The sequence below is a fragment of the Crinia signifera genome, chromosome 1 (assembly GCF_055691185.1).
Source record: "Crinia signifera chromosome 1, ASM5569118v1, whole genome shotgun sequence".
NCBI classification, from domain to species: Eukaryota; Metazoa; Chordata; class Amphibia; order Anura; family Myobatrachidae; genus Crinia; species Crinia signifera.
In genome coordinates, this window is record NC_139217.1 from 129,799,562 (window position 1) to 129,824,373 (window position 24,812).

The window sequence follows — 24,812 nt, forward strand, 5'->3', positions numbered from 1 at the left end:
TTAATTATTTTCTTGGTCTCCAAACCAGATGGGTCTTTCAGACCCATTCTAAATTTAAAGTCTTTGAACCTGCATCTATGGGTGGACCATTTTCGCATGGAATCCCTATGGTCCCTTAAGCATAGAGCCGGGAGAATTTCTGGCATCAGTGGATATCAAAGATGCTTATCTGCATGTGCCTATATGCAAGGAACATCAGTCCTTACTATGTTTTGCAATAGGAGAGACACATTTAAAGTTCCAGGCTCTGCCTTTTGGTCTGGCCACGGCGCCAAGGGTCTTTACAAAAGTGATGGCTGTCATGGCAGCAACCCTCAGACTCCATGTCAAGGTGGAGTCAGCAGAGAAACTCCAGAAACATTTGAACATTGCGACTCAGTTTTTACAAGAGCAGGGCTGGGTTTTAAACCTTCCCAAGTCTCATTTGATACCCACGCAGAGACTGCAGTTTCTGGGGGTGATTTTGGATACTCATTTACATTGGGTAGTTCTTCCAGAATCCAAGGCAGTGGACATCCAACAGCTGGTGCTACAGATTTTGCGGTCTCCAAGCCCTATAGTTTGGCAGGGAGTGAAGTTCTTAGGCAAGATGGTGGCAACATTCAAGATTTTGCACTTTGCGAGGTTACACTCAATTTTTCAGTGGAACATTCTAGCATGCTGGTCAGGGAATGCAAAGATCATGAAACGGGAACGGTTGTTGCTGTCTCAAGGGAGTCTCTGATCTGGTGGATGGACTTGGAGACTCTGCAGCTGGGGCATACTCTCTGCTTGTGGGATTGGCTGGTTATCACAACCGATGCCAGTCTCAGGGGCTGGGGAGCAGTAGCTCTTCACCTAAGGTTGCAGGGTCGGTGGTCCAAGGAAGAATCCACGCTGCTGATCAACATATGGGAGCTCCGGGCGGTTTGGAATACTCTTCTTCAGGCAGAGGATCTTCTGTGCGTGTACAGTCGGACAATGCCACGGCTGTGGCTTACTTGAACCATCAAGGCGGGACTCACAGCAAGATGGTGATGCAGGAAGTCTTGCAGAATTTCAAGTGGGCAGAAGTAAACATCCCTGCTCTGTCAGCGGTGTTCATTCTGCGGATCCGGAATGCAGAAGCTGATTTCCTCAGCAGGGACGATCTGCTGGAAGGAGAGTGGGCACTTAATCTGGAAGTTTTTCAGGAGATTGTGGCTCCTCCAGAAGTGGATTTAATGGCGTCCGCTTGGGCAGTGGATGCCATGACCGTTCCATGGCAGTTCCAACTGGTCTGTGTTCCCTCCGTTCCTAATGATTCCGCAGGTGCTGAAGATGGTAAGGTCTCAGAAGGTACAAGCTATTCTGACTGCACCGGATTGGCCCAGGAGGTCCTGGTATTCCGACATACTGAGGTTGTCGATGGTATCTTGGCGTCTACCTCTTTTGCCGGATTTGCAAAGACCAGGACCATTTCTACACCTGGACCTACCTCGTCTCAATTTGACGGCCTGGTTTATGAAACCTCCCTATTGAAGGGGTTTTCGAATGGGGTTATCCAGACTATGCTAAGGACTCACAAGCCTGTGTCAGCTGCAAATTACTGTTGGGTCTGGAAGATTTATATCAGGTGGGGTGAACATCAAAGGGTACACACCTCTAGGTTCAAGGTGTCTAGACTGTTAGCGTTTCTTCAGGATGGATTTTCGGCTGGGCTGAGCCTGCATTATTTAAAAGTGCAGTTCTCTGTGTTATCTATTTTCTTTCAGAAAAGAGTTGTTACAGGGCATGACGAGACATAAACCCCCGTATAGACAGCCTGTGTGGTCTTGGGATTTGTCTTTGGTGTTGTCCGTTTTACAGAATCCTCCTTCTGATACGTTGAGGTATCTTGTTTTATGGAAACTTGCCTTTTTGTTAGCCATTGCGTTGGCTAGGTGTGTTTTGGAGTTGGGAGCTTTGTCCTGCAGGTCTCAGGTTTTTTTTTTTTTTTTTTCTTGAAGATAGGGCTGTGCTTCGAACGGTACCGAAGTACTACCCAAGGTAGTATCTTTTTTTTAATTTGAACCAGGGGACTGCTCCTGGTGTTTTCCCTGCCCGAAGGGGCTAGAAATAGAGAAAATTAAGAAAATTTTACGTTTTTCGCACCTTGCGGATATATGTGGAAAGAGTAAAAGACATAAGCAAAACTGATTTGCTGTTGGTGCAGTATGATGTGCATAAGATAGGGTGGCCTGCTTCAAAGCAGACCATTGCTAGATGGTTAAGGTCAGTGATTGCCTTAGCTTACACCAAGGTAGGTAGACCTATTCCTTCACTGATCAATGCTCATACCACTAGGTCAGTTGCTTCCTCTTGGGCTGTGCATCATGGGGCTACAGCGGAGCAGTTGTGCAGGGCTACCAGTTGGTCCTCTGTTCATATCTTTACCAAATGTAACAGATTTCATGAGTTCGCGTCGAGGACGCTTCATTTGGACAGGCAATGATGAGAACTGTCAGTCTGAGGGTACCCTCCCAAAGGACCGGCTCGTGAACGTCCCAAGGGTTAGCTGTGTCACCAGGATGGTCGAAGAGAAAAGGGGATTTTTGTAAGCACTTACCATTCAAACCCCTTTCTCTGAGTCCATCCCGGTGACACATCGATCCCTCCCTTACGCTCAGTAAGTTATACAGTTCATGTGATTGTCATGTTATGGTTATATTTATTTATTAACAGTTTCTTATATAGCGCATACAAATTCCGCAGCGCTTTACAGAGCATAGTTATGAGCAAACACAAAACAAATTACAGTACAAGACAGTTTAGGACAAAGTACATGGTTAATACAGATAGTTGCATCAGAGGACAGGACACTGAAGCAATTATCAGGGTTGCAGTGGTTTATATATTCTAAGAAAGGCACATGAGGAGAGAGGGCATGTAAGATGTTCAGGCATTGTACAGAGTTATGTATCCTAGTGTGCTTTATTGTATTGTAAAGCGCAACGGAATCTGCTGCGCTATATAAGAAACTGTAAATAAATAAATTTAGCAGTTGAACTGAAGCATGATGGGATGCAGAAGGGAGGAGCCTGCGTCCAAAGACTTCAGCATAGGTGCCTTGGCTCCTGCGGACCCTCCTACATCCCAAGGTTAGCTGTGTCACAAGTCCTTACAAAAGTCCCCTTTTCAGGTCTAATCGGGATCCTTGATCAAGCTATACAATTAGAGGTGATGTTGACCACTGCAACCAATTAGATTTCCCTATTGTATCCTAAAAAATAATAGAAAAAAACATGATTGGATACTATGGGCAACATCACCTCTTTTCGTATTTGGAAGCTTTAGTAAATGTACCTCATTAGGGTGTCCGGTTTTATTCAATTTTCACACTCCAATGAAGCTGTTCTTGTCAATACATAATACCATTGTTCTTTATGTTGGGGTGTTGACTGTTGTATGTGTTCTTTTATACAGCTCCTGTTCGGCAGATGTCGTCCGGCAGTGTGCCTGGTTCTAGTGGGGATGCGCTGCCGTATTACCTGTTTGTTGGTGTTGCTTTTGCAGGTGGTGGAATTTATGTAAGTATTTCCTAAGGAAAGTAATTATAAACGTATGTTATCTTAAAAAAATACCTTTTCTTACTTGATATAATACTCATTCGTGCCAACATTGCCATTTTTCTCTAGCGAGAATACACTGGTCGCTTATGTACACAGCATATATAGCACAGACCTCAGGGATTCTCCTCCAGTATATATAAAAGCAGTAATTTGAGGTTTGGCCGTCTTGTTAAAATGTCTCGGTGAATATTTATTTCTAGCAATTTATGTCTATAACATAACAGAAGTTGTAAAATTGGGGAGCACTACAGTTTGCCCCCACAAGAGCACTCAAGGATTAGATCTGTTCCTCCTTGGTGCACTTTCATTTGCTGTATTATTTAAAAGGGTACTTTATGAAAATTTAGAAGAGGTGTTATCTAGTGTTCAATTAATAGTTGACTTGGCATACTAAACTGAAGCTTAAGATGTGTACACATGCATCGATTTACTTTAGATTTCAAATTTTCTTTTGATTTCCCTATTTTTCTTTTCGATAAGAGAAAACTGGAGCGCGCATTGAATCAAATCGAAAGAGTCTTAAACTGTTCTATTTTGCTTCTATAAACAAAATCAAAGCGTGTGTACATCCCTTTAGTTTGGGAAACCTACAGTTTCAAATAGTAATTCTAAATATTAATTACTTGGTCTTTGGCCTTCCACCTGATTTTGTGAGTGTGCCACAGTCCAATATGCTGTCTGTAGTATAAAAGCCTACCCCAGAGGAACATCTTCAGAATAAGAATTTAATCATCTTTATTGGCCAGGTATACTTGCGTATGCTTGGAATTTTTTGTGGTAACAGTGCAGCATCAATCAGGGAACACAAAGGGGGTGGGAAGAGAGGCATAAACATACATCACATACATTTCACATGTATCTAGAAAAGTTCGAGTTAGTATTTGGTATGTTCAATACGGTTTAGTTGGTGGACAGCTATTGGGAAGAAGCATTTTGTAGTTCTTGACGTCTTTGCTGGGATGGACCTAAAACGTCTGCCTGACGGAAGGGGTTCAAACAGGTTGTGGCCAGGGTGTAGCTTGTCCGCCAAGATCTTTCCTGCACGCTTATTGACCCTGGCTAGGTATAGTTCTTGGACAGTGGGGAGCTCCGCCCCAATGATCTTTTCTGCCATCCTCACCACTCTTTGCAACCTTCGTCTGTCATTCTCGTTTGCTCCTCCAAACCAGATTGTGATTGAGGAGCAAAGGACAGACTCTACTATGGCAGTGTAGAAGATGAGCAGCAGCTCCTGCGGGATGTTGAATTTCTTGAGTTGCCTCAGGAAGAACAACCGCTGCTGAGCCTTCTTGACAGTTGTACTGATGTTGGGACCCCATTTGAGGTCGCAGGAAATCTTTGTTCCTAGGAATTTGAAGGAGTCGACCCTCGACACTACTCTGTCAGATATTATGAGTGGGTGCATGGCATTTGGTTTCCTTCTGAAGTCCACCACCATCTCCACCGTTTTGAGGGGGTTGAGGTCTTGGGAGGGATAAGACATTGTGAAACATATGCTGGCCATACACGCTGCGATACGGGCGTGCTTTCCGTGCTTAACTAGCACGGATTGCATTGCATTGCCTGTGCAATGTGCAAGCGCGCACTTTTTGTACTGTGCGATGAGGTGCCACGGGAGCGCGCACCTCAAAGCACAGCCCGCATCGCAGCGTGTGTGGGCTGCTATAGATGTGCAACAGGGTCTGTCTGGTGCTCATGTGTCCCCAGGCTTCTATTGTTGACCTTGATTGATTATTATTCCAGACTTATTAATTAGTTGTGAAAGTTTTACTTAAATATATGAACAATAACACTGGGATAGGTGATGCAGTGGCTTCTCTTAAAGTTGTTGTTCAGGGAAAAACAGGTAGTGTTTTTCTAGGAATAGTGACCTCTGACCATGGGGGTTATTTAGAATTGATTGCACAGCTGCAAATTTGCAGGCACACTATTATTAATAGACTATGTATTAGTATGGCTTGTAGAATGCATACGCGAGGCCATCTTAATATAAAAATCTCCTTATTTAAAAAAAATATATATTTTTTCCTTGCTGGCCATATGCAAGATTGATATTAAGCCGGCGTTTGGGGGGTGGTAAACTGAGGTGTTTTTTTGGGGGGGGGGGGGCGCAGGGGGGTAGGCATGTCAGGGAACACAGGTGTGACCAGGGATTTTAGAGGAAGGCATGTGACATTCACTCTGGCCCTGATCAGACTGTTTATATCACAGCCACCTGGAAGAATAGTTTGGTGGAGAGCTAATTTTCACAAGCCCTGCTAACCAGTTCACATGCTTGCACTAGGAAAAGCTTTTTCTTGGCCTACATTTTGATTATAATTTTGGTCCACATTAGCCCTAATTCAAATCTGATCGCAGTACCATTTTGTTTCATGTTTTGAAACCTTGTTTTTTGAACAAATAAAATATATTTGTGTGCATTTCATGTGTTTGATGTGTTTATATAGCATAAATGCAAGATACTTCAAAATACAGAATAATCCGTTATCCAAAATTCTCCTGGGCCCGAGCATTTTGGATACGGGATACTCAACCTGTATATACCCTGCACAGAAATAGAGAGTTGGATTGGTGCGAGTTATTTTATTTCTGTGCAGGGTAAATAGTGGTTGCATTATTTATTTTTACACTGTCATTTAGATTTCAGTTTCAACACACACCACACAGAGTGTAAAAATAAATAATGCAACCAGTATTTACCCTGCACAGAAATAAAATAACTCGCATCAATCCAACTCTCCTAGGGGGGTATTCAATCTAGGATTATGGCTGTTGATCCCTGCCGACAGCCGTGATCCTGGCCCGTTTGTGGTCAGCCCGACAGCTGAACGACAGGCGGGATTCAATGTCCCGCCTGCCGATCGCCGCAAAGGGGGCGTGGCCGCAAAAACGGCCGTGGATTGTCGATCTGTGGCCGGGATCGCGACAATCCACGTCCGTTTTCGGCAGAAAGGGGCCGACATCTTCTAAAGTCGGGCCCGTTCTGCCGTGATCCCGCTTCAATGCTGTCGCTAAAGACAGCATTGAATAGGGAGCCGCCGCTATTTCCCCCGTCGGAAATAGCGGCGACACATTGAATACCCCCCTTAGTGTTACGAGTTATTTTGTTTCTGTGCAGGGTAAATACTGGTTGCATTATTTATTTTTACACTGTAATTTAGATTTTAGTTTCAACACGCCACCCAAATTTAACTATCGGCACGTGTTACATCTGCCCCACCTGCAGTGCACATGTTTTGCCCATTTTGAGAACAAATTTGTACTGTGATCAGATCTGAATTATGTCTAATGTCTGCAATGCTAATGTGGACCAAAAGTATAATCAAAATGTAGGCCGAGAAAGTTTCAGACATAAATGTTAAAAAATGGCTAATTTAAGCTACTGAACATGTGCATTCAAACTGTACAAAGGACATATGCTTAGTTAAGGAATCCTAAACTGCCATTTTGTTTTAGTCATACACCTTGCCTCTTTGGCAGAAGTGCTCATTGATGTATGACCTATACTTTTCCTGCTCCAGCAGTTGATGCTAGCTAATTTTCTCCTGTCATTCCAGGTGTACCGTACACTGAGCAGTGACAAAGCCCGTCATCGTGACCGACACGAATACATCTACACACAGCTGAGACCTGCAATTGAGTCTCACAGTAAGACTAATCTAATCACTGTAATAGTAACAATGGTTTTTGTACTTTGCTTATCAAATTTTAATATTAGGAATTTCTGGGATGTAACAGTTAGGAACAATATGAATGTTGTCTCAATGTTTGTTTTTTAATTGCTCTACCTTTTGTTTAAAATATAGATTTGGTTTATTTTCATTCCGTTCGTCTTTATTGGTTTAAAATTAGATTTCACAAATTAGAATTTTGTAGTTGCCAATACAGACTAGAAGTCTCCCGAAGCCAAAATACTTCTGGCCCTAAGCATTTTGGATATCCGATTTTTCCATATTTTGGAATATTTGCATACATAATAAGAATATATTTTGGGGATGGGACCCAGGTGTATACAATAAATGCATTTATATGTAATTTAAACATACATGCATACCTAATGTTCCTGACTGGTTATTTATCAGGACTGGGAGATAGTGCCTAGATAACTAATGCATTCATATAAATGGCAGTCTAGAGCTGCAGAGATATCCATTTTTTTTTTTTTTTTTTTGCCAAGCATACTTTGACAAGAAAAAAGGAAAAATATTCCCCCAAAACACTACAAAGGATCAGAATTAAGATTCAAATTCAGTGTAATAGAAACCGATACCTATTTGCAAAGATACAATATGATTAAGCCACAAGGTTGCGTCCAGGTGACTTAATCATATTGCATAGTATTATGCTACATCATATTAACACATACATGAATATATCTAAATTCACCTAAGGGCACCCAAAAATCCCCCAATTTACATATCCTCTTGCATGTATCATTAAAATATGCAATATGACTACGCAGCCTTGGTGCAAAATGAGATCTGTTTCTATAATCATGGAGTATGCAATTTAATATATAATCCTTTGTAGTGTGCTTAGGTTTTGTTTTTAGACTTATCCCACTCTTTTGGAATACTTTATAATAACAAAGGTTTGATCTGTTGCCCAATGTTCCAAACGTTTTTTGTTAGCACTTGGTGATTGTTTTTAATGTCCTCTCTCTGTATCACTCCGGCAAAAGTGCAAAGCATTTTAATTGTGTGTTTTTTTTTGTTTTGCAGGTGATGACGGTAAGTTTCCTTCTATATTTCCTCATCTATGCATGTATTTTTTTCCCTACTTTATTTTTCCTAGTGTTTGCAGAATGTACTGCTTTGGCCTGACCACCTACTCCTATAAACAGATAAATTAACCGTTAATATGCTTATAGTGTGCCAGAATATTCCTTTGCAATGTAACCGAGCGAGTCTGTTGTACAAATATACAGAGTTGGGAACCCAGGCAAAGCAGCATATACTGACAAAGTAACCCGTCTGTTCTGAACAAGGTTTTCAAGCAGGTGATATTTATTTGTATTTTAGAACTAAAAGAACACCTCAAAGAATTTGAGTAAATTACCACAGTTAATGCTACACAACTAACATTTGTGTCAATAGTTAAAGCCTAGTCATTTTGTTATAATAATCCATTTGAGACTAACGAACACAACCGTTTGCATCCTTGTTCACAGCACGGCATGTCCTGTCTGTCACTGACTGTGTATGAAAGTTTCTCTGTCTGTTAATTCTGGTTAGCTCTTAATGACATTTTCAATGTATCTTATACAAGTTCTTTGGCATGAGCATTCATAATTTTTTTTTTTTTTTTTGGCTCATGTTCCGTTTACGCTAATTGTCACTTTTTTACTTACAATTTCCAGAATAAAGCCCAGGGTAATGTCTACTCAAAGTTGAAGCTATAGGAGCAAAAAGAGACAGTCCACCTTGCCGTGCAGCTTAACTAGTGATGATTATAGTCTCACCCATCACTTAAATACCAACCATTTTATTTGACCTTTATTTTTTTACATTTCTTCTGTCAAATACTGTATGCAAACCCCATTTTGTCCATGAGGGGTTGGATCCAGTTCTTACACTGTTTTTTGAGAAATGTATTAAGTAAATTGAATAGGTTCTGGCTGATTTCTCTGATTTCTCGTGTGTGTAAATGACTGTCCAATAAAGACAACTCTGAATGTTATGTTTTTGACTGACTGTCCTTTATTTTATTTTTTTACCTGTGACTGGGATTCCGGAGTAGAATTTCTCTTAAGTGGTGTTTTATTTCCTTAATGTTTCTTTAGCTTTGTAAATTAAACTAACAGGGGAAAGCTTTGGAATTGTGTGATATGTAACTAACATATGCTTGCTTGCTTTTATTAACACGCAAAGCTTGGTCTACTGTAGATTAGATCTGTATCTGAGGAAACCGCTATGGCTAAAAGTTAAATTGCTGATGAGAGTATTTTTTAGTTTGTGCAGATTTCTAGGTTTGGCATATGATACTAAAGCATTTTTTATATTTTCGATAATCGGTTTAATTTTATTCGATGTGAGGAAACTGGGTGATAAAATGGCACTACCCTATGCAAGTTAATATAATAAAAATATCTTTTCATACTAATATAATAAAAATATCTTTTCATACTAGATATTGATGTGAAATTTCAGTATAATCTGATGGGAAACATAAATAAATACTATTTAGGGGTTATACAAAAGATCATTTGTTAAGGAAATCTAAAATATAACAAGAACCTCGATTTTGCTCTATTGTCCAAGAAGTACTAGCCCACCAACCAGCATCTTGTCTCTGGGGGGTCTTTAATACTACATTTTAAGCAGGGCACCGAACCCCATGTGTATGTAGGGTGTGCAGTCCAAGATCATTCTTGTGAAAAAATGTTAATGTTCTTTCTCACAAGTATGTACTCAGTAGCTTGCAAAGTCCCAGATCCCAGACGCAGGTAGGACACAGTTATTGCAGCATCAGCACATGTAACCCATCCATCTTCGTTTTTCAGATCATTGGTCATTAAATAAATCATGGAGCAACTTTCAGTATTCTGTAATGCCCAAAATGAATTAGCCGCTAATTATGGATGCATACAACTTTGAGCTCTTCATGTTTTGAAAAATAAACAGCCATGGGGAAATGTTCAGGAAGTCTTCATCCAGACAGCAGTTAAGAGACCTATGAGATTTTGTAGTTCCCTATATTACATCTGCCCATTTACTGCAACAATCTGTTAGGTGCCATAGTGACATTTTTCACCATTTTCTCACTGGTTTCGGATGCTACTTTTTGTTATTCAGATATTAAAACAGTAGTTTCCTAACCGTATACCGCTGCACCCTGGGGTGCCTCGGGTTGGTTGTCCAGACTAATACAATTATTTTTGGTCAATGAAATAAGCAAAACTAGTACTTTTGACTGCCAATCATTAAAATATGTGGACAAACAAGTGAACCCAGTCCCACATAATTCAAACTAAAGGTGCTTACACACTGTACAATTTCTTTTGACCAATGTTGTACATTTTGGCCCTTCTGAACGATATTGGTCTAAATATCTTTCAGTGTGTATGTGACGAATGATGATGCGCATACCCACCAGTTGTTCATCAAGGTTGTTTGTCAACTGTGCATGCAGCTCAATTGAATATCTTTAATCAACATCTTTCGTCCAGGACACTGGATTTAAGGGAAATTGGTCATCCGTGTTCACACTGAAGATATTTTGGTACTTGTGTATTTTGGCGGCGCCCATCGCATCGCATACCATAAGGCATACGATGCGATGCAATTCGATTAAACATTGTATAAGCACCCTAATGCTTACAATGTGAAATGCGCCCCCCCCCTCCCCCCCCCCCCCCCACTATAAACGTGAACCCGAAGCGTGGCGAGCGCAGCGGTATGCATCCTCCGGCCTTTTCATACCCCCACTATCCACGTCGGCGTGGAGTTGAGAATAGAAAGTGTGGCGAGCCACCGAGCCCGAAGCGTGGCGAGCGCACTCCAATACCTGTGAAGGTATCCGCGTCCCCTCGCGGGGCTCGGTGGCTCGCTGCACTCGCCACACTTTCTATTCTCAACTCCACGCCGACGTGTATAGTGGGGGTATGAAAAGGTTGGAGTACGAGTACCGCCGCCCCTCGCGGGCTCGCTGCGCTCGCCACGCTTCGGGTTCACGTTTATAGTGGGGGGGGGGGGGGTGGTGGTGTGGGGGTGCATTTCACATTGTAAGCACCCTTTATGGTGCTTATACGTTCTTTCATCGCATAGGGGGCAAAAATCGCATCACATGCCATGCACATCGGGGGCGCCGCTATAATACACAAGTACCGATATTTTGACCAATATCGTTCAGAAGGGCTAAAATTAATGCGATTGGTAAAATAAAATTGTACAGTGTGTATGCACCTTAACCAGGGCTGGGCAACACCGGCCCTCCAGATGTTGATGAACTACACATCCCAGCATGCCTTGCATCAGTTTCAGCATGGCCACATAGCAAAACTAATGCAAAGCATCTTGGGATGTGTAGTTCATTAACATCTGGAGGGCAGGTGTTGCCCAGCCCTGACCTTTTTTTTTTTTTTTCTTTTTTTTTTTTAGAAAGCTCTGAAACAAAAACATTTTGGTCTAGGGGGTGCCATGAAACATTTTTTTTTATGGGTGGTGAACCTTTTTTTTTTTTTACCTGTAATGTGAAAAAATCCTTTGGGACCATATTTAAATTAGCCCCTTAATGTCCCTGCTTCACCCGTCCCACGCTCCAACTGCCGCCGATCTCTTGCGAGAACTCCCGGCCTCTTAACAAGCATCTAACAACAAAAGATTCCAAACGTCTTAAGGGGGTTTTTTTTGTTTGTTTTTTTCTGAAACCCAGTACATATTGTTTTATGAAAAGACTGAAATATTTTCCATTTATTTGAATTGCTACACAATACTCTTACATCTAGCGAACCATGTTATATGGCGGCGGTCTTATTATAGTGACTTCACTGCATTCTGGTTTTGTTTTTGTAAATGGAGAAAATAAGCAGGAATCAGACTATTAGGGACCTTTTTTTTTTATTTATTATTTTTTATTCCAGAATACATAATGGCAAACAATACAATGTGTTTAAACAAACCCTTTCCTGATAATTAGCCACTACACTGTATACATACTTGTGCACCTGACTATGCTGTGATTTACTATACAGACTACATAGCATTCATTATTTCACACTGATGTATGTAGCAGCATGCCTGGAACTACAATAACATTTACGGATTCCAGTGCTAAATGTAAATGTGTTGACTTAAGCCGCCCATACACTAGCCGATTTTGGTCCGATTTCAGCCAGATCAGTCGGATCTGGCCGAAATCGGACCAAAATCGGCTAGTTTTGATGCCCCCTCAGATCCGATGCGCGGTCCCGTGCGCATTGGATCTGCGTCGGGTGGTCGGACCTGCTGCACGTCCGATCACCCGACTTGGGACCTAGTCTGTAGTGGTAGTGGGGCGGCGGGGTGTGCGGCAAGTGCAGGGTCCGGGGCGTCTCTGCAGAAACACTGCGCTGGTCAGCGGCGGCAGTGTTTTGAAAACAATTCACACGATAGGCCTGCCGCTGATTGGCTGAGGGAGAGAACGCTCCCAGCCAATCATCAACGAGGTCGCTGATTGGTTGAGCGCATCCTCTCTCAGCGGCCAGCCTATAGTTTGAATTGTTTTCAAAACACTGCCGCCGCTGACCGCACGGTCTCCGCAGTGACCATCTAGCCGGACACTGCGGAGACTCCTGCCCGCCCTGGACCCCATCCAGCTCGGACTCCAGACCCCCTGCAGCTCCCCGGGAATTTACATGGGATAAATCGCATGCAATTTATCCCATGTGAAAAATGGCACATCAAGTGCCAAATCGTAGTGAGCTCTCCCGGGGAGCTGCCGGAAGAGCTCAGACAAGTCGGCCTATGTATGGATCCTTTAAGCCTATATAAGCTTTATACATATCAGATTTGTTTGGTGTGTGACGTTACAGAATTGACAATTGCCTTGGTCCTCAGGGCCCCACACAGTGCATGTTTTGCAGATCTCCTCACAGAGGGGAAGATTTATTAAGCCTGGTTAAGAGATAAACTGGATATAAGTAGAGAACGCTCCAGCCAATCAGCTGTGTTTGAAATATGACAGCTGGGAGTTGATTGGCTGGTGCGTTATCTCCTTCCACTATGGGCCAGATGTATCAAGCTTCAAAAGTGATAAAATGGAGAGTGATAAACAGCCAGCCAATCAGCTCCTACCTTCTATGTTACAGGCTGTGTTTGAAAAATGTCAGGTAGGAGCTGATTGGCTGACTGTTTATCACTCTACACTTTTTCACTTTTTGAAGCTTGATACATCTGGCCCTTTATCTCTTAGCCAGGCTTAGTACATCTGCCCCAATATCACAAGTGAAATAATTATCTCCACCTGTGGATCTTTTAATATGTATAACGAATGCAACTGCGTGCTGACTGGAAAACAACAGTGTTGGGCTCCTGAGTACAGAGTTTAAGAACTCTAGAGACCTAAACTATACTTATAAAAACCCAGCTCTTTGCCCATGCTTGATCCCACAGGGCTTTACTATTTCTACTAGAGGGATGCCTGTGATATTTTTCAGAATATACCATAGACCATGGTTTCATGCTTTCTTAATATGTGTCTTTATACCAGGGTTGCCTAACTGACCCTCTCCTTTAATGAGAAAATGCTCTGTTCCTGGACCTCCCTGGTAATGTATGATTGCCATCACCTGTGGTGAGCTAGGTAATTGATAAGACAGGTGTCTCACCACAGGTGATGGCAATCATACATTACCAGGGAAGTCCAGGAACAGAGCATTTTCTCCCTGAAGGACAGGGTCAGGTAGGCAACCATGCTTTATACTGAGCGATAATGTTATGTGAAAGCTAATCCAGTATAAGTGGTCAGGAATGATCATGCACACAAGGCATGAGCTGGTAGCGATTTACCTCCCAGCAATCTTGGTAGCTGCTTTATTGTGTATACATTTTTCTTCTTTTAAACCTGTGCATGCTTGACCTGTTTAGTCTTAATCACATATTATTGCATGTTCACTGTCCGAGGGTAAATCATTCCTGTCGGCTGCACAAGCTTGTCTACTTATACCGAGGGGAAAGCCACACTGTCTACACTAATTGTGTATCACGAGTTACAACCAGAATGCTGTCTTACCTCTTGTCCGCCCTTTTTCTCACCTGTCTCTGTTGTTCACGTTTTGCAGTTATTTAAATGCACTCATGCAAAATGAAAGTGTGTGGGCATGTTGGGTTTTGGGGCTGGTGTTGTGAATATCTAACTAATACACTTGTTGGCATGTCATTTTATAGGTCTTGGATTAACTGCTTATTTATCTGTATTTGTTGACCCGCATCCTTCCTTTTTTTTTTATTAACTGTTTAATCCTTTTTGTTTTGAAAGCCATGGAATATCACACATATAAATAACCTGGTTCTCTGCTGTTAGTTGCAGTTATGTTAGCTCATATCACATAGGTATAAATGCAATGATACAGCTCCCTTAATAAGAATTCCTTGCCACCATATTCAAATAGTCACGTGGTAACAGTGGGGGGGTGGGGGAGTATTTGGACAGCCTCCGATTGTGCAAGTTGACCCACTTTAAAAAGATGAGAGGTCTGTAATTTCCATCATAGGTACACTGCAACTGTGAGACCATGGGGGGGGGGGGGGGGGGGGAGGAGGAGAAGAAATAACATTGTATGATTAAAAAAAATTTGTATATTCTTGCGGAAAATAAATATTTGGACAATTAAAATGTTTATCTCAATACTTTGTAATATTACCTCTTTTGGCAATTAGAGGTCAAACGTTTCCTGTAGTTCTTGATCAGGTTTGCACACACTGCAGCAGGTATTTTGGCCCACTCTTCCATGCAGGTCTTCTCTAGATTTTTCATGTTTTGGGGCGGTCACTGGGCAACACGGACTTTTAACTCCCTCTACAGATTTTCGATTGGGTTGAGGTGTGGAGACTGGCTAGGCCACTTCAGGACCTTGAAATGCTTCTTCCAGAGTGACTCCTTTGTTGCAGTGTGTTTGGGGTCATTGTCACGCAGGAAGACCCAGCCACGTTCCATCTTCAATGCTTTTCCTGAGCCCCCCCCCCCAAACATGGTGCGTTGAGTTTATACCAAAAAGTTCTATTTTGCTCTCATTTGACCACATGACTTTCTCCTAATCCTCCTCTGGATCATTCAGATGGTGACTGGCAAACTTTATCCAGGCCTGAAGGGGGACTTTTCGGGCTCTGCAGTATTTGAATCTATGATGATGTAGAGTGTTACAAATGCTAACCTTTGTGACTGTGGTCCCAGCTCTCTTGGGTGCTGGACAGTTTCCTGACAGTCATTAACCCGACGTTGGGATCCTGCAAGTCAAAACCCTGACACTCAGGCTCCCAACGGCTACCGGCTATTCTCCTCGTGGGGGTCCACGACCCCCATAGAAGGCAAATAGAAATGCCGGCAGCGTGGCGAGTGCAGCGAGACCACAAGCGGCTTTGCTGCGCTCACCTCGCTGTCTGTGTCTGGCCAGTCGGGATCCTGACTGTTGGGGCCATATACCACACCTGCTCTCTTGAGGTCATTGACCAGGGCCCCCCGGTGTAATTTCTGGTTGATTCCTCACTGTTCTCAAGATGATTAATACCCCACAAGGTGAAATCTTGCATGGATCCCCAGGTGCAGGAAGATTGTCAGTGATCTTGTAGGTTTTCCATTATTTAAATTTTTTTCTTTTTTTAAATAATTGCACCAACAGTTCAAACAGGTTCCATTAATACAGGTAACAAGTGGAGGAGAGAAGAGCTTCTTGAAGAAGTAACAGGTCTGTGAGAGCCAGAAAGCTGGGTGGTAGGTTTCAAAATATTTATTTTCCGCAAGACTATACAAATAAATTTCAGCCGATGTAAGCTGCCTGTCTGCTTCCTGCATAGGGCACCCACGGATTTGAGACACCTCAGAGGTGAACCCTGGAGAATTAATTTCATGGTCGCCGAACATCAAATGATTTCTAGCTCTCACCCAAGGCTGCAAATGGATATTTATGCAAAACCTACATTTGCATGCCTGCGGGGGATCATGGCGTGTGAGGGGGGAGTGAGTGGGTGGAGTCTGGTGCACTTGCAAGGCTGTGAATTTCACAGCCTTGAGAGTCTCGGTCCTCAAGGTGCAGGGTTTAAAGGCCCATACACACTCTATTCTTTCCAATCTGGCAGGTTGGAATGAAAATTTGGAATTTTTTGGGAGCAAATGACAATTGACCATTTTCTCCTAAAAGTGGAAAACAGACAAATATTGGTCCTACAGACAAATTGGTGAAATCAATTTATGCAGATGGCTGCTTTTGTCCATTTTCCAGCGTTAGGGAGTAAACGGTTGATTGTAATTTGTTCCCAGAAATGTCATGATTTTTATTCCAACCAGCTAGATTGGAAAGATAATCTTATAGTGTGCATGGGTCGTTAGTCTTTTCCAATGCTCTGCACCAATGGTGAATTATCAATTGCGGTAATAGCTAGTCACCTGTGAGCCCGAGCATGGATATACTTAAAAGCATGACCAGTGGTTCCCAACCCTGGTCCTCAAGTACCCCCAACAGTGCACTCATTAGTTAGACACCTTTTAAAAGAACCACAGGTGGAGCTAATTAGGTCACTTGTGATTCTGTGTGGAGGCCTGGAAAACGTGCACTGTTGGGGGTACTTGAGGACCAGGGTTGGGAACCACTGCTGTAGAACCACATTCAGGGACCATATGGTTAGGTTGTTAGTCTGAATTGTATGAGAATTGCTGCAAAAGCTTATCTACTTATAAGAGAGCCATAATTATGGATGATTAATATAATCTTTGTCCCACTCCATTTAATAATACTTGAATCCTCTTTCCATAGATTTTTAGTAATGTTGTAATCCGATGCATTTCCTCATACTCTCCCCCTTCATCACAGTTTATATGGCTGTTTCCTGTGTACTGGAGCCACCTGTGTTAGGTGGCATTACCCTTCCCTGTTTGCTCCCGATAGAAGTAATCTAAATACAGTAGCTAGTTACCATCTACAGTTTGGCAAAGGGCATATCTAATATGTATTTAAGAGATTAGCTGCCCAGAATTAAACTGATGCAAAAATGATAATCTGCCAGGTTTTACAGAATATTTGCTCTATATGAGTAGGTAGTGTTTTGTCATTATTTCAGTGGGCTTTAATACAAATTCTATGCTTTGAGCACCAAAAGCCTGAAAAATGGCCTCAGCACTACACTTAGAACTAGGAATTCCTCACATTCCAGAACTGATATGTTTACCTGTTGTTTGTCTTTCATAGCATTGAGTGTGAGGTTAGTATAATGATATTGCTTTATGTTGGAGCTGCATCATATCTACTCACATCCTTTAAAAGGTGAAAAGGAAACAGTCGTTGAAGTATCTGAGACCATTGAGGAGGTTGTTGACTCTGCCCTAGAGGAAGCTGCTGCAGAAGAAGTCACGGAGGAGGTAGCAGTCCCCACAACATCTCAGGAGCCAGTTGTGGTTGAAGTGGAGGCGACACCAGCAAATACAGAGCCGGAGCCAGCATCAGTGCAAGGTTAAGGATATAGGCTAATATACACTAAAAAAAATGATTTTATTTTTTTTTAACAGGGTTTACATTGTAACATAGAGAAAGCAGTAACTGCAGAAAATCCTGATGCGGCTACAGGGCAATTATGTATTTATTTACAGTTTCTTATATAGCGCAGCAAATGCTGTTGCGCTTTACATTTAAACATATTCCCATATAAAAAATGCACACTATATACAGCAACATACACTCTCTCAACCATAGTATATTCAAAAAAATGTGAAACTTTCTTGGTATTGAAAGTCAAACAGATGTGTTCTCATTAATATACCATATAATGCCTGGTGTGAGTGAATTGCTAGGATACGTGCAATTCTGCTAACATCAGCATATTTTTGGGGCAGAAAATGTGTCGTGGGGTCTAAGTTCTAAGCTTTTATGTGAGATAAAGAACCAGCCAAACAGTTGCTCGCTGCCATGTTACATGATGGTGTTTGGAAAAAAATTAGAAGCTCGTGGTTGGTACTTTATCTCTGTCTATTTTATGTCGCTCCAAGTCTTGGTACATAGATTCCTTAAGTGTATACAGAGCACAATGAAACTTGGCATGGAAAAAAACTGTGGCTGCAACATTGTAGCACTACAGATTCAGAGACTCCGTTGTACACAGGCACCCTCAAATTATTCAACACAGTTTCCCTTATCGTCATGGTCCCATATATGATCTTTAGCATCTGACAGGGGCCACAGGGCTGCACTCCCTGTCAGACGCTAGAGGTCAAATATGATCTCTAGTGTCTGTCTCCTCTGAGGCAGGGGAAGGCGTCCGAACTGTTGAATGACTTAAAAGCACATGCAATCATGACTGATCACATTTATTTATTGATGGTTTCTTATATAGCGCATACATATTCCGCAGCGCTTTACAGAGAATATTTGAACATTCACATCAGTCACATATTCAGCATGTCTAATTAGAGGACCAACCATTCAACCTGCGGGACCACGTATTGCATGATTTGTGCACAATCTGCATACAATCAGTCTTCCAACCCCTTGAGATTGTACGCTTGGGTAAAATCTTGTTCTGGTGTAATGCAGCAATCCTCCAATTTTACGCTGCAATTAGTAAATTGAATCTTGTATTAGAATTTTTTTTATCAGTGACCAAGTGTTAATGATTCACTAGGTTTCATATATTCATCAAATATGCCATTCAACATAGTCGACACTGTACTCTCATCCAGTTATGTCTTGCAATATTTTGCATACAATGGTGTGGGGGAGAGATTTATTAAATCTTGGAGAGAGAAGAGATAAAGTGGAGAAGTTGCTCATATCAACTGATCAGCTTATTATTGCCATATTACAGGGTTTAAATGACATAAGCTTGTTTGGTTAGGAGCTACCTCCCTACTTTGGGGTATACTCAATGCCACTTAGGCAAGCTCTGATGATGAACAGTGCCTATTGCCCGCCCTCAGTATGCAGCCCCCCCCCCCCCTTCACCCGCTGTTTCCACCTTGCTGTTTCTAAAAAGCGAGGTGGAAACGGCGATTGCAGCCATCAAAACGGTGAGGCTCATGGCTATATGCAATGGGCTTGCTGCATTTGCATGGAATCCTTGTCGAAAAAAAGCCATCCGCACCATACAAACCCCCTCGCTAGCCGAATTGAATATACCCTTTTTCTGTCCACAAGATTTGATAAATATTCTCCATTAACAGTACAAATTGTATCTAGAATTATTGTGCTTTGCTTTCTAGGTAAGGATGTTTTATGTAGTACAGTTTACTCTGGTCAAAATATAACAAATGACATTTAAAAAATAAAAGTAGGTGATATCGCACCAGCCAACTTTTATAGATTCATAGATAGTATGTTTATTTGTAGTGTAGTAAGATGTATTTTCTACAAATTGTATATTCAAATATTTCCGTTATCCTGCTAATGATGAAACAGCTGGGAAAAAATTGTAGCATACATTAGTAATACACCATTCTTCCACCACACATTAATATGCCATTCCCCTCCTCCACCCGACGCGCATTATCACGTCACTTCTTCCCCCCTCCCAGCACACATTCCTGACACACACCTCTTCCCAGCACACATTACTGACACCTCCCCCTCCCAGCACACATTATGAACTCCCCCTCCACCTCTAATGGGACTTGCCTGTTCTTCTGTGTGCACCTGTGGCAGGCTGGTGCTCTGCATTTCATGTCTGTGGTGCAGCTCCTCCACAGCAGCATGTGCCTTCCTGTGTATAATAGGAAGCAGGCTTCAGTAAGGAGGAACATTGGTGCTCTGCCGCTGATGGGAGGGGTGGGACTATGCTGCTGCCTAGCAGGGCAGAGGAGCAGGAGGGGGGAGCATGCTGCTGGCGCTGCTGCCTCTCATACAGTGGGACTGAGTGGGTGGAATTTCCCTGCTATGCAGTCCTTGCTGAGCAGCCCTGTTTGTGTGCCAGCGGTGTGCTCACAGTGCAGATGCGCTGTGGGCAAGGCATTGCTGGCATAAACCCAGTTACAGCCCTGCGCACAGCCTGATTTCAGATGTGGTTGATGATGTAGCAGGAAGTGTCTTTTACAAGCATACATCTACTGCTGCAGTAGTGATCATTTAGAGGCCTCTGTCTTCCCACTCCTTGGTGAAAAGTCCCCCTTTTCACAAACTGAGGCTGCCACCCCCAAAAAAGCACCAGACTGCCAATCATTGATTCTGGTTTGCTTGTTCTGTCACAGGACTAGCTTGTGCATGTAAAGAATGGGTCCTGCGCATGGGTAGTGTACAGATAATCAATACTTTGCACATCTCTGCATAGCTTTAGTATCTGAATAACCTCCACAGCCTCACATACTCCACAGCTACACACTGCCCCCATAGCCCTCTCTTGATTAGAGCAGGTGGATATTGGTAAATATAAACTGTACTTGTGTATTTGCAGGGCGCCCAATTTACATACGTACGGCACCGTAGGAAAAACGCATCGCATGCAATTTTTCTGTGCAATGCGATGAGATTTTTCATTGTATAAGCACCCATACCATGAGATGTGATGGTACTTCATTTTAAAAGCACCCATGCACACCCCCACTATCCACATCACCCCCGAAGCATGGCGAGCGCACGCAGTTACGCGTCCTCCCGATCTTTTCATACCCCCACTATCATGCCGGCATGGAGTTGATTTTATAAAGTGTGGCGAGCTCAGCAAGCCCCCTACGCTTGCACGGGGTTAGATGGTGCTGCTGTGCGCATGCACCCACTGCGAATAGTGGGTTCACTGGGTGCACGCACCCGGGGGGCAGAGAGGGGCGTCAGGCAGCCCCATTAGCATATGTTTATGTTTCATGGGCATTCCCATGAGACCGCTGGGCATTCTTATACACATGAGGTCGTGACACGGGGGCAGGCAGCTGACTGGATGTTCACTGGATGTCAGCTGCCCGCCCTGTCCTCGCATGGGGCGCTTGCAGTTTAGAGACACCATATAGGTGTCTTTGAACTGCGAGCGCTGGAGAAATCATTCGATGGTCACCGACCATTGAATGAGTTCTCCCCGCCTGCGAATGGATGATTATGATTCGCAGGCGTGCGGGAGGGTCGTACGTGCGAGGGGGGGGCGCCCGGAACTGCGGGCGGCGTCTGATGGACTTGCAAAGCTGTGAATTTCGCAGAATAAGGTCCCTGGTGTATACACTGGTTGTATTAAGCCTTAACAATTGATACAGTGGTACCAGCCAATCAGCTCCTTACTGCCATGTTACAGGCTGGGTTTGAAAAATGAAAGGAGCTGATTGGCTGGTAATGTATAACTTTTTATTAACCTCTACTTTTTTACTTGTTAAGGTTAAATACATTTGGCCCAGTGTGTCATATTTTTTTCCTTCATCTTTAATAATGGAGCTGTTCTTTGAATTCAGGGTTGTGGGTAACAGATTGTAACTACAGGAAATTTCCACTGGACCCACTGACCATGTTACATTGCCTTGGCTCCAGTTAGTATTGTCGTGTCAGCTTTTTACACATGACAGTGTGCATTAGTCAAAGTCCCATCAATGGCTGCTACACAGATCATAGTCTTATTGTGTGGGGGAATTGATCTGTGCTGAGGCTCAGTGAGTTACACAATTACCCCTGCTCTGATAAATCACTGTAGTGATTTAGTTTGACATTCAGAATTATCATAGATTTGTTTTGTACTTTCGTGCCTCAAGAAATCGCTGTATGTTTTGAGTTTGTATTATCATTTTGTGTTGCATACTACAATTCCATCTTTTGTGGTGATTTATCTTTTAAGAAAAAAAGAAAAAGTATTTAAAGTGGGTACAAAGCAAGTGTTTGTGGTGGGGTTAGGGGTTATATTTATTATGAATGAGGTTGGGTTGTATTGTATAGTATTGTAGGAGAAAATGGAAAAACCTTTAAATGATTGGAACGGGTTGTCCTGAATGTTTCTACCATATGCTTTTCTAGTCACACACATGCAGTCCTTGAAATGTAGGTGCAGAGTAACAATATGGGAACTGTTCCTGAAGGTACAAAATAGCATAATATCATTGCATACCCTCCAACATATGAAGGGAAGAAATCGGTACACACATTCAGAAAGGGGCTTGGCCAATATGTAAAGGGGTGTGGCCATGGGAACCCATGTGACCACGCCTCCTTTCTGAATGTTTACTGGCCATTTAAAAAAAAAATGGTACTTGTGTATTATAGCGGCGCTCCCGATTTCCATCGCGCGATGTTTTAATCGCATCGCATGCCATGCACCCGATGGCATGCGATGCGACGCGATTTTTGCCCCCTATACGATGAAAGATTGTATAAGTACCCTAAAGGGTGCTTTTAAGCACCGTAATGGGTGCTTACAATGTTAAATGCACCCCCAGGCCACCCCCCCACTATAAACGTGAACCCGAAGCTCAGCGAGGGGCGGCGGTACGCGTCCTCCGACCTTTTCATACCCCCACTATCCACGTCGGCGTGGAGTTGAGAATAGAAAGTGTGGCGAGCGCAGCGAGCCACCGAGCCCGAAGCGTGGCGAGGGGACGCGGATACCTTCACAGGTATCGGAGTCCCCTCGCGGCCTTCACAGGTATCCGCGTCCCCTCGCGGGGCTCGCCACGCTTCGGGCTCGGTGGCTCGCTGCGCTCGCCACACTTTCTATTCTCAACTCCACGCCGACGTGGATAGTGGGGGAATGAAAAGGTCGGAGGACGCGTACCGCCGCCCCTCGCGGGCTCGCTGCGCTCGCACTACCCCACTGGTGCTCACAGGTCGAGTACAGGGCAGGAGGAGGGCGACAGTGTCGGCAGGGCTCCGTTATCAAACAGAGAGCTGTCAGGACAGAGCTCTTCCCCGGAACGGAGACAAGGTGTAAGGGTTTTGGGGAGGATGGCTTGCTTGCTGAGTCCCCCTGCAGAGCACCTAGGGAAATGTAGTTCTGGCAGGCCACTAACGCTGCCCAAAGACCACCCGGAAAACTACAATTCCCAGAGCACCTAAAAAGCGGTACAATCGGTACAAATGGATTTAGCCGGTACAGACCATTAAAAATTGGTACTGTACCGGCTAAATCGGTACTGTTGGAGGGTATGTCATTGTATGTATGTATGAGAGTATTGTGTTTTTGCATTTCAAGATATATTCTCTGTTGCCGCTGTTTTGCCATTATAGGGTCTATTAATTTAATGAAGCAGCTCTAAAACTGTGGATCCAGTATATCTCAGCATGGGGTCGTGACCATCAGGCTAATGACTCCTCTGATCTCTCAGCCAGCGAATCCAATAGATTCAAGGAGTCTGAAAAATCAGTTGAATGATATGTTATTTCAAACTCCTTGCAAGTCACGAGGACTCATCAGCATACCTCCCAACTGTCCCGCTAAACGTGGGAACGTCCCGATTTTTGGGGACGTTCCCGCGTCCCTCCCGCGGCCGGCAGTGTCCCGCTGCGGGGGGGGGGGGGGCAGTTGGGAGTCCCCCCCCAATCTCACAAAATAGACGCTGTGCGCTTGCCGAAAACTAGGGCGTGACCTAATTTGCATAAGGTGCATCCTCATTTGCATACGCCACGCCCCCTTTTGGGCCGTCACGTCCCTATTCCAACATCCAACATTAGAAAGTTGGGAGGTATGCATCAGATAGCTTCCCCACCACAGTGCACTGCCTCTCCTGTCCCATTCAGCAGCAGCTGTTTCCACCACTGCTACAATTACCCACTGGCTAACTCTTCCACCCCCATTGACAATGGAGGCCGTGACATGGGGGCAGGCAGCTGACATCACCGGATGTCAGCTGCCCACCCTGTCCTTGCACGGGCGCCTGCAGTTTAGAGACACCATATAGGTGTCTCTGAACTGCAAGCGCTGAAGAAATCATTCGATGGTCACCGGCCATTGAATGATTTCTCCTCCGCCAACGAATGGATGATTATATAAATCATCCATTTGCAGGCGTGTGGGGGGTCGCACATGCGAGGGGGGCAGCAGGACCTGTACACATTACTGCATGTAAACAACCAGTGTGTATACACTAGGGACCTTATTCTGATTGACTCGCAAGGCTGCAAAATTCGCAGCCTTGCAAGTACTTCAGACACTGCCCACAAATGGACATTAGGTCGACACACACATTATGTTGACATGGGCAAGGTCGACAGTCAAAAGGTCTACATGGGGTTTTCCACTTTTTTTACCCTGATGTCGACACAGTCGACATGGACACAGTTTGAAGTGCACTTCGTAGATCCTTTTATTCTCCTACCACGCCCTAGTGGATGGTAGGGCATGAAATACCGCCTGTCAGCACATGTCAGCTCAAAAAACTGTGAAAAATCCCATGTCGACCTTTTGACTGCCGACCTAGCCCATGTCAACCTAATGCTTGTGTCAACCTAGTCTCATATCAACCTAGACACATGACAACCTAAACCCATGTTGACCTTGCTGCCTGTCGACCTAGTGGTGTCGACCAATGCTTGTTGACCTAGTTGGTGTAGACCTAATGACCGTATCCCCTGCACACAAGTAGGCCATACTCGGATAGAGAAACTTCACCTAAAGCGAATGCAAATTTCAATGGTGTGTCCAAGAAAGCAGCAGATGCTGACAGCGG

The 24,812-nt window shown here is 43.6% G+C and overlaps 1 protein-coding gene across 1 annotated transcript in view; it reads left to right on the forward strand.

Annotated features, from left to right (window-relative positions):
* MGARP (mitochondria localized glutamic acid rich protein) overlaps positions 1-24,812 on the forward strand; it is a 42,364-nt gene that overhangs the window by 6,598 nt on the left and 10,954 nt on the right. The window contains exons 2-5 of the mRNA XM_083170623.1: positions 3,424-3,527; positions 7,127-7,324; positions 8,291-8,299; positions 17,487-17,709. Of these exons, the coding sequence (XP_083026749.1) occupies positions 3,424-3,527; positions 7,127-7,324; positions 8,291-8,299; positions 17,487-17,709 (534 nt within the window). The remainder of the gene's footprint in view (positions 1-3,423; positions 3,528-7,126; positions 7,325-8,290; positions 8,300-17,486; positions 17,710-24,812) is intronic.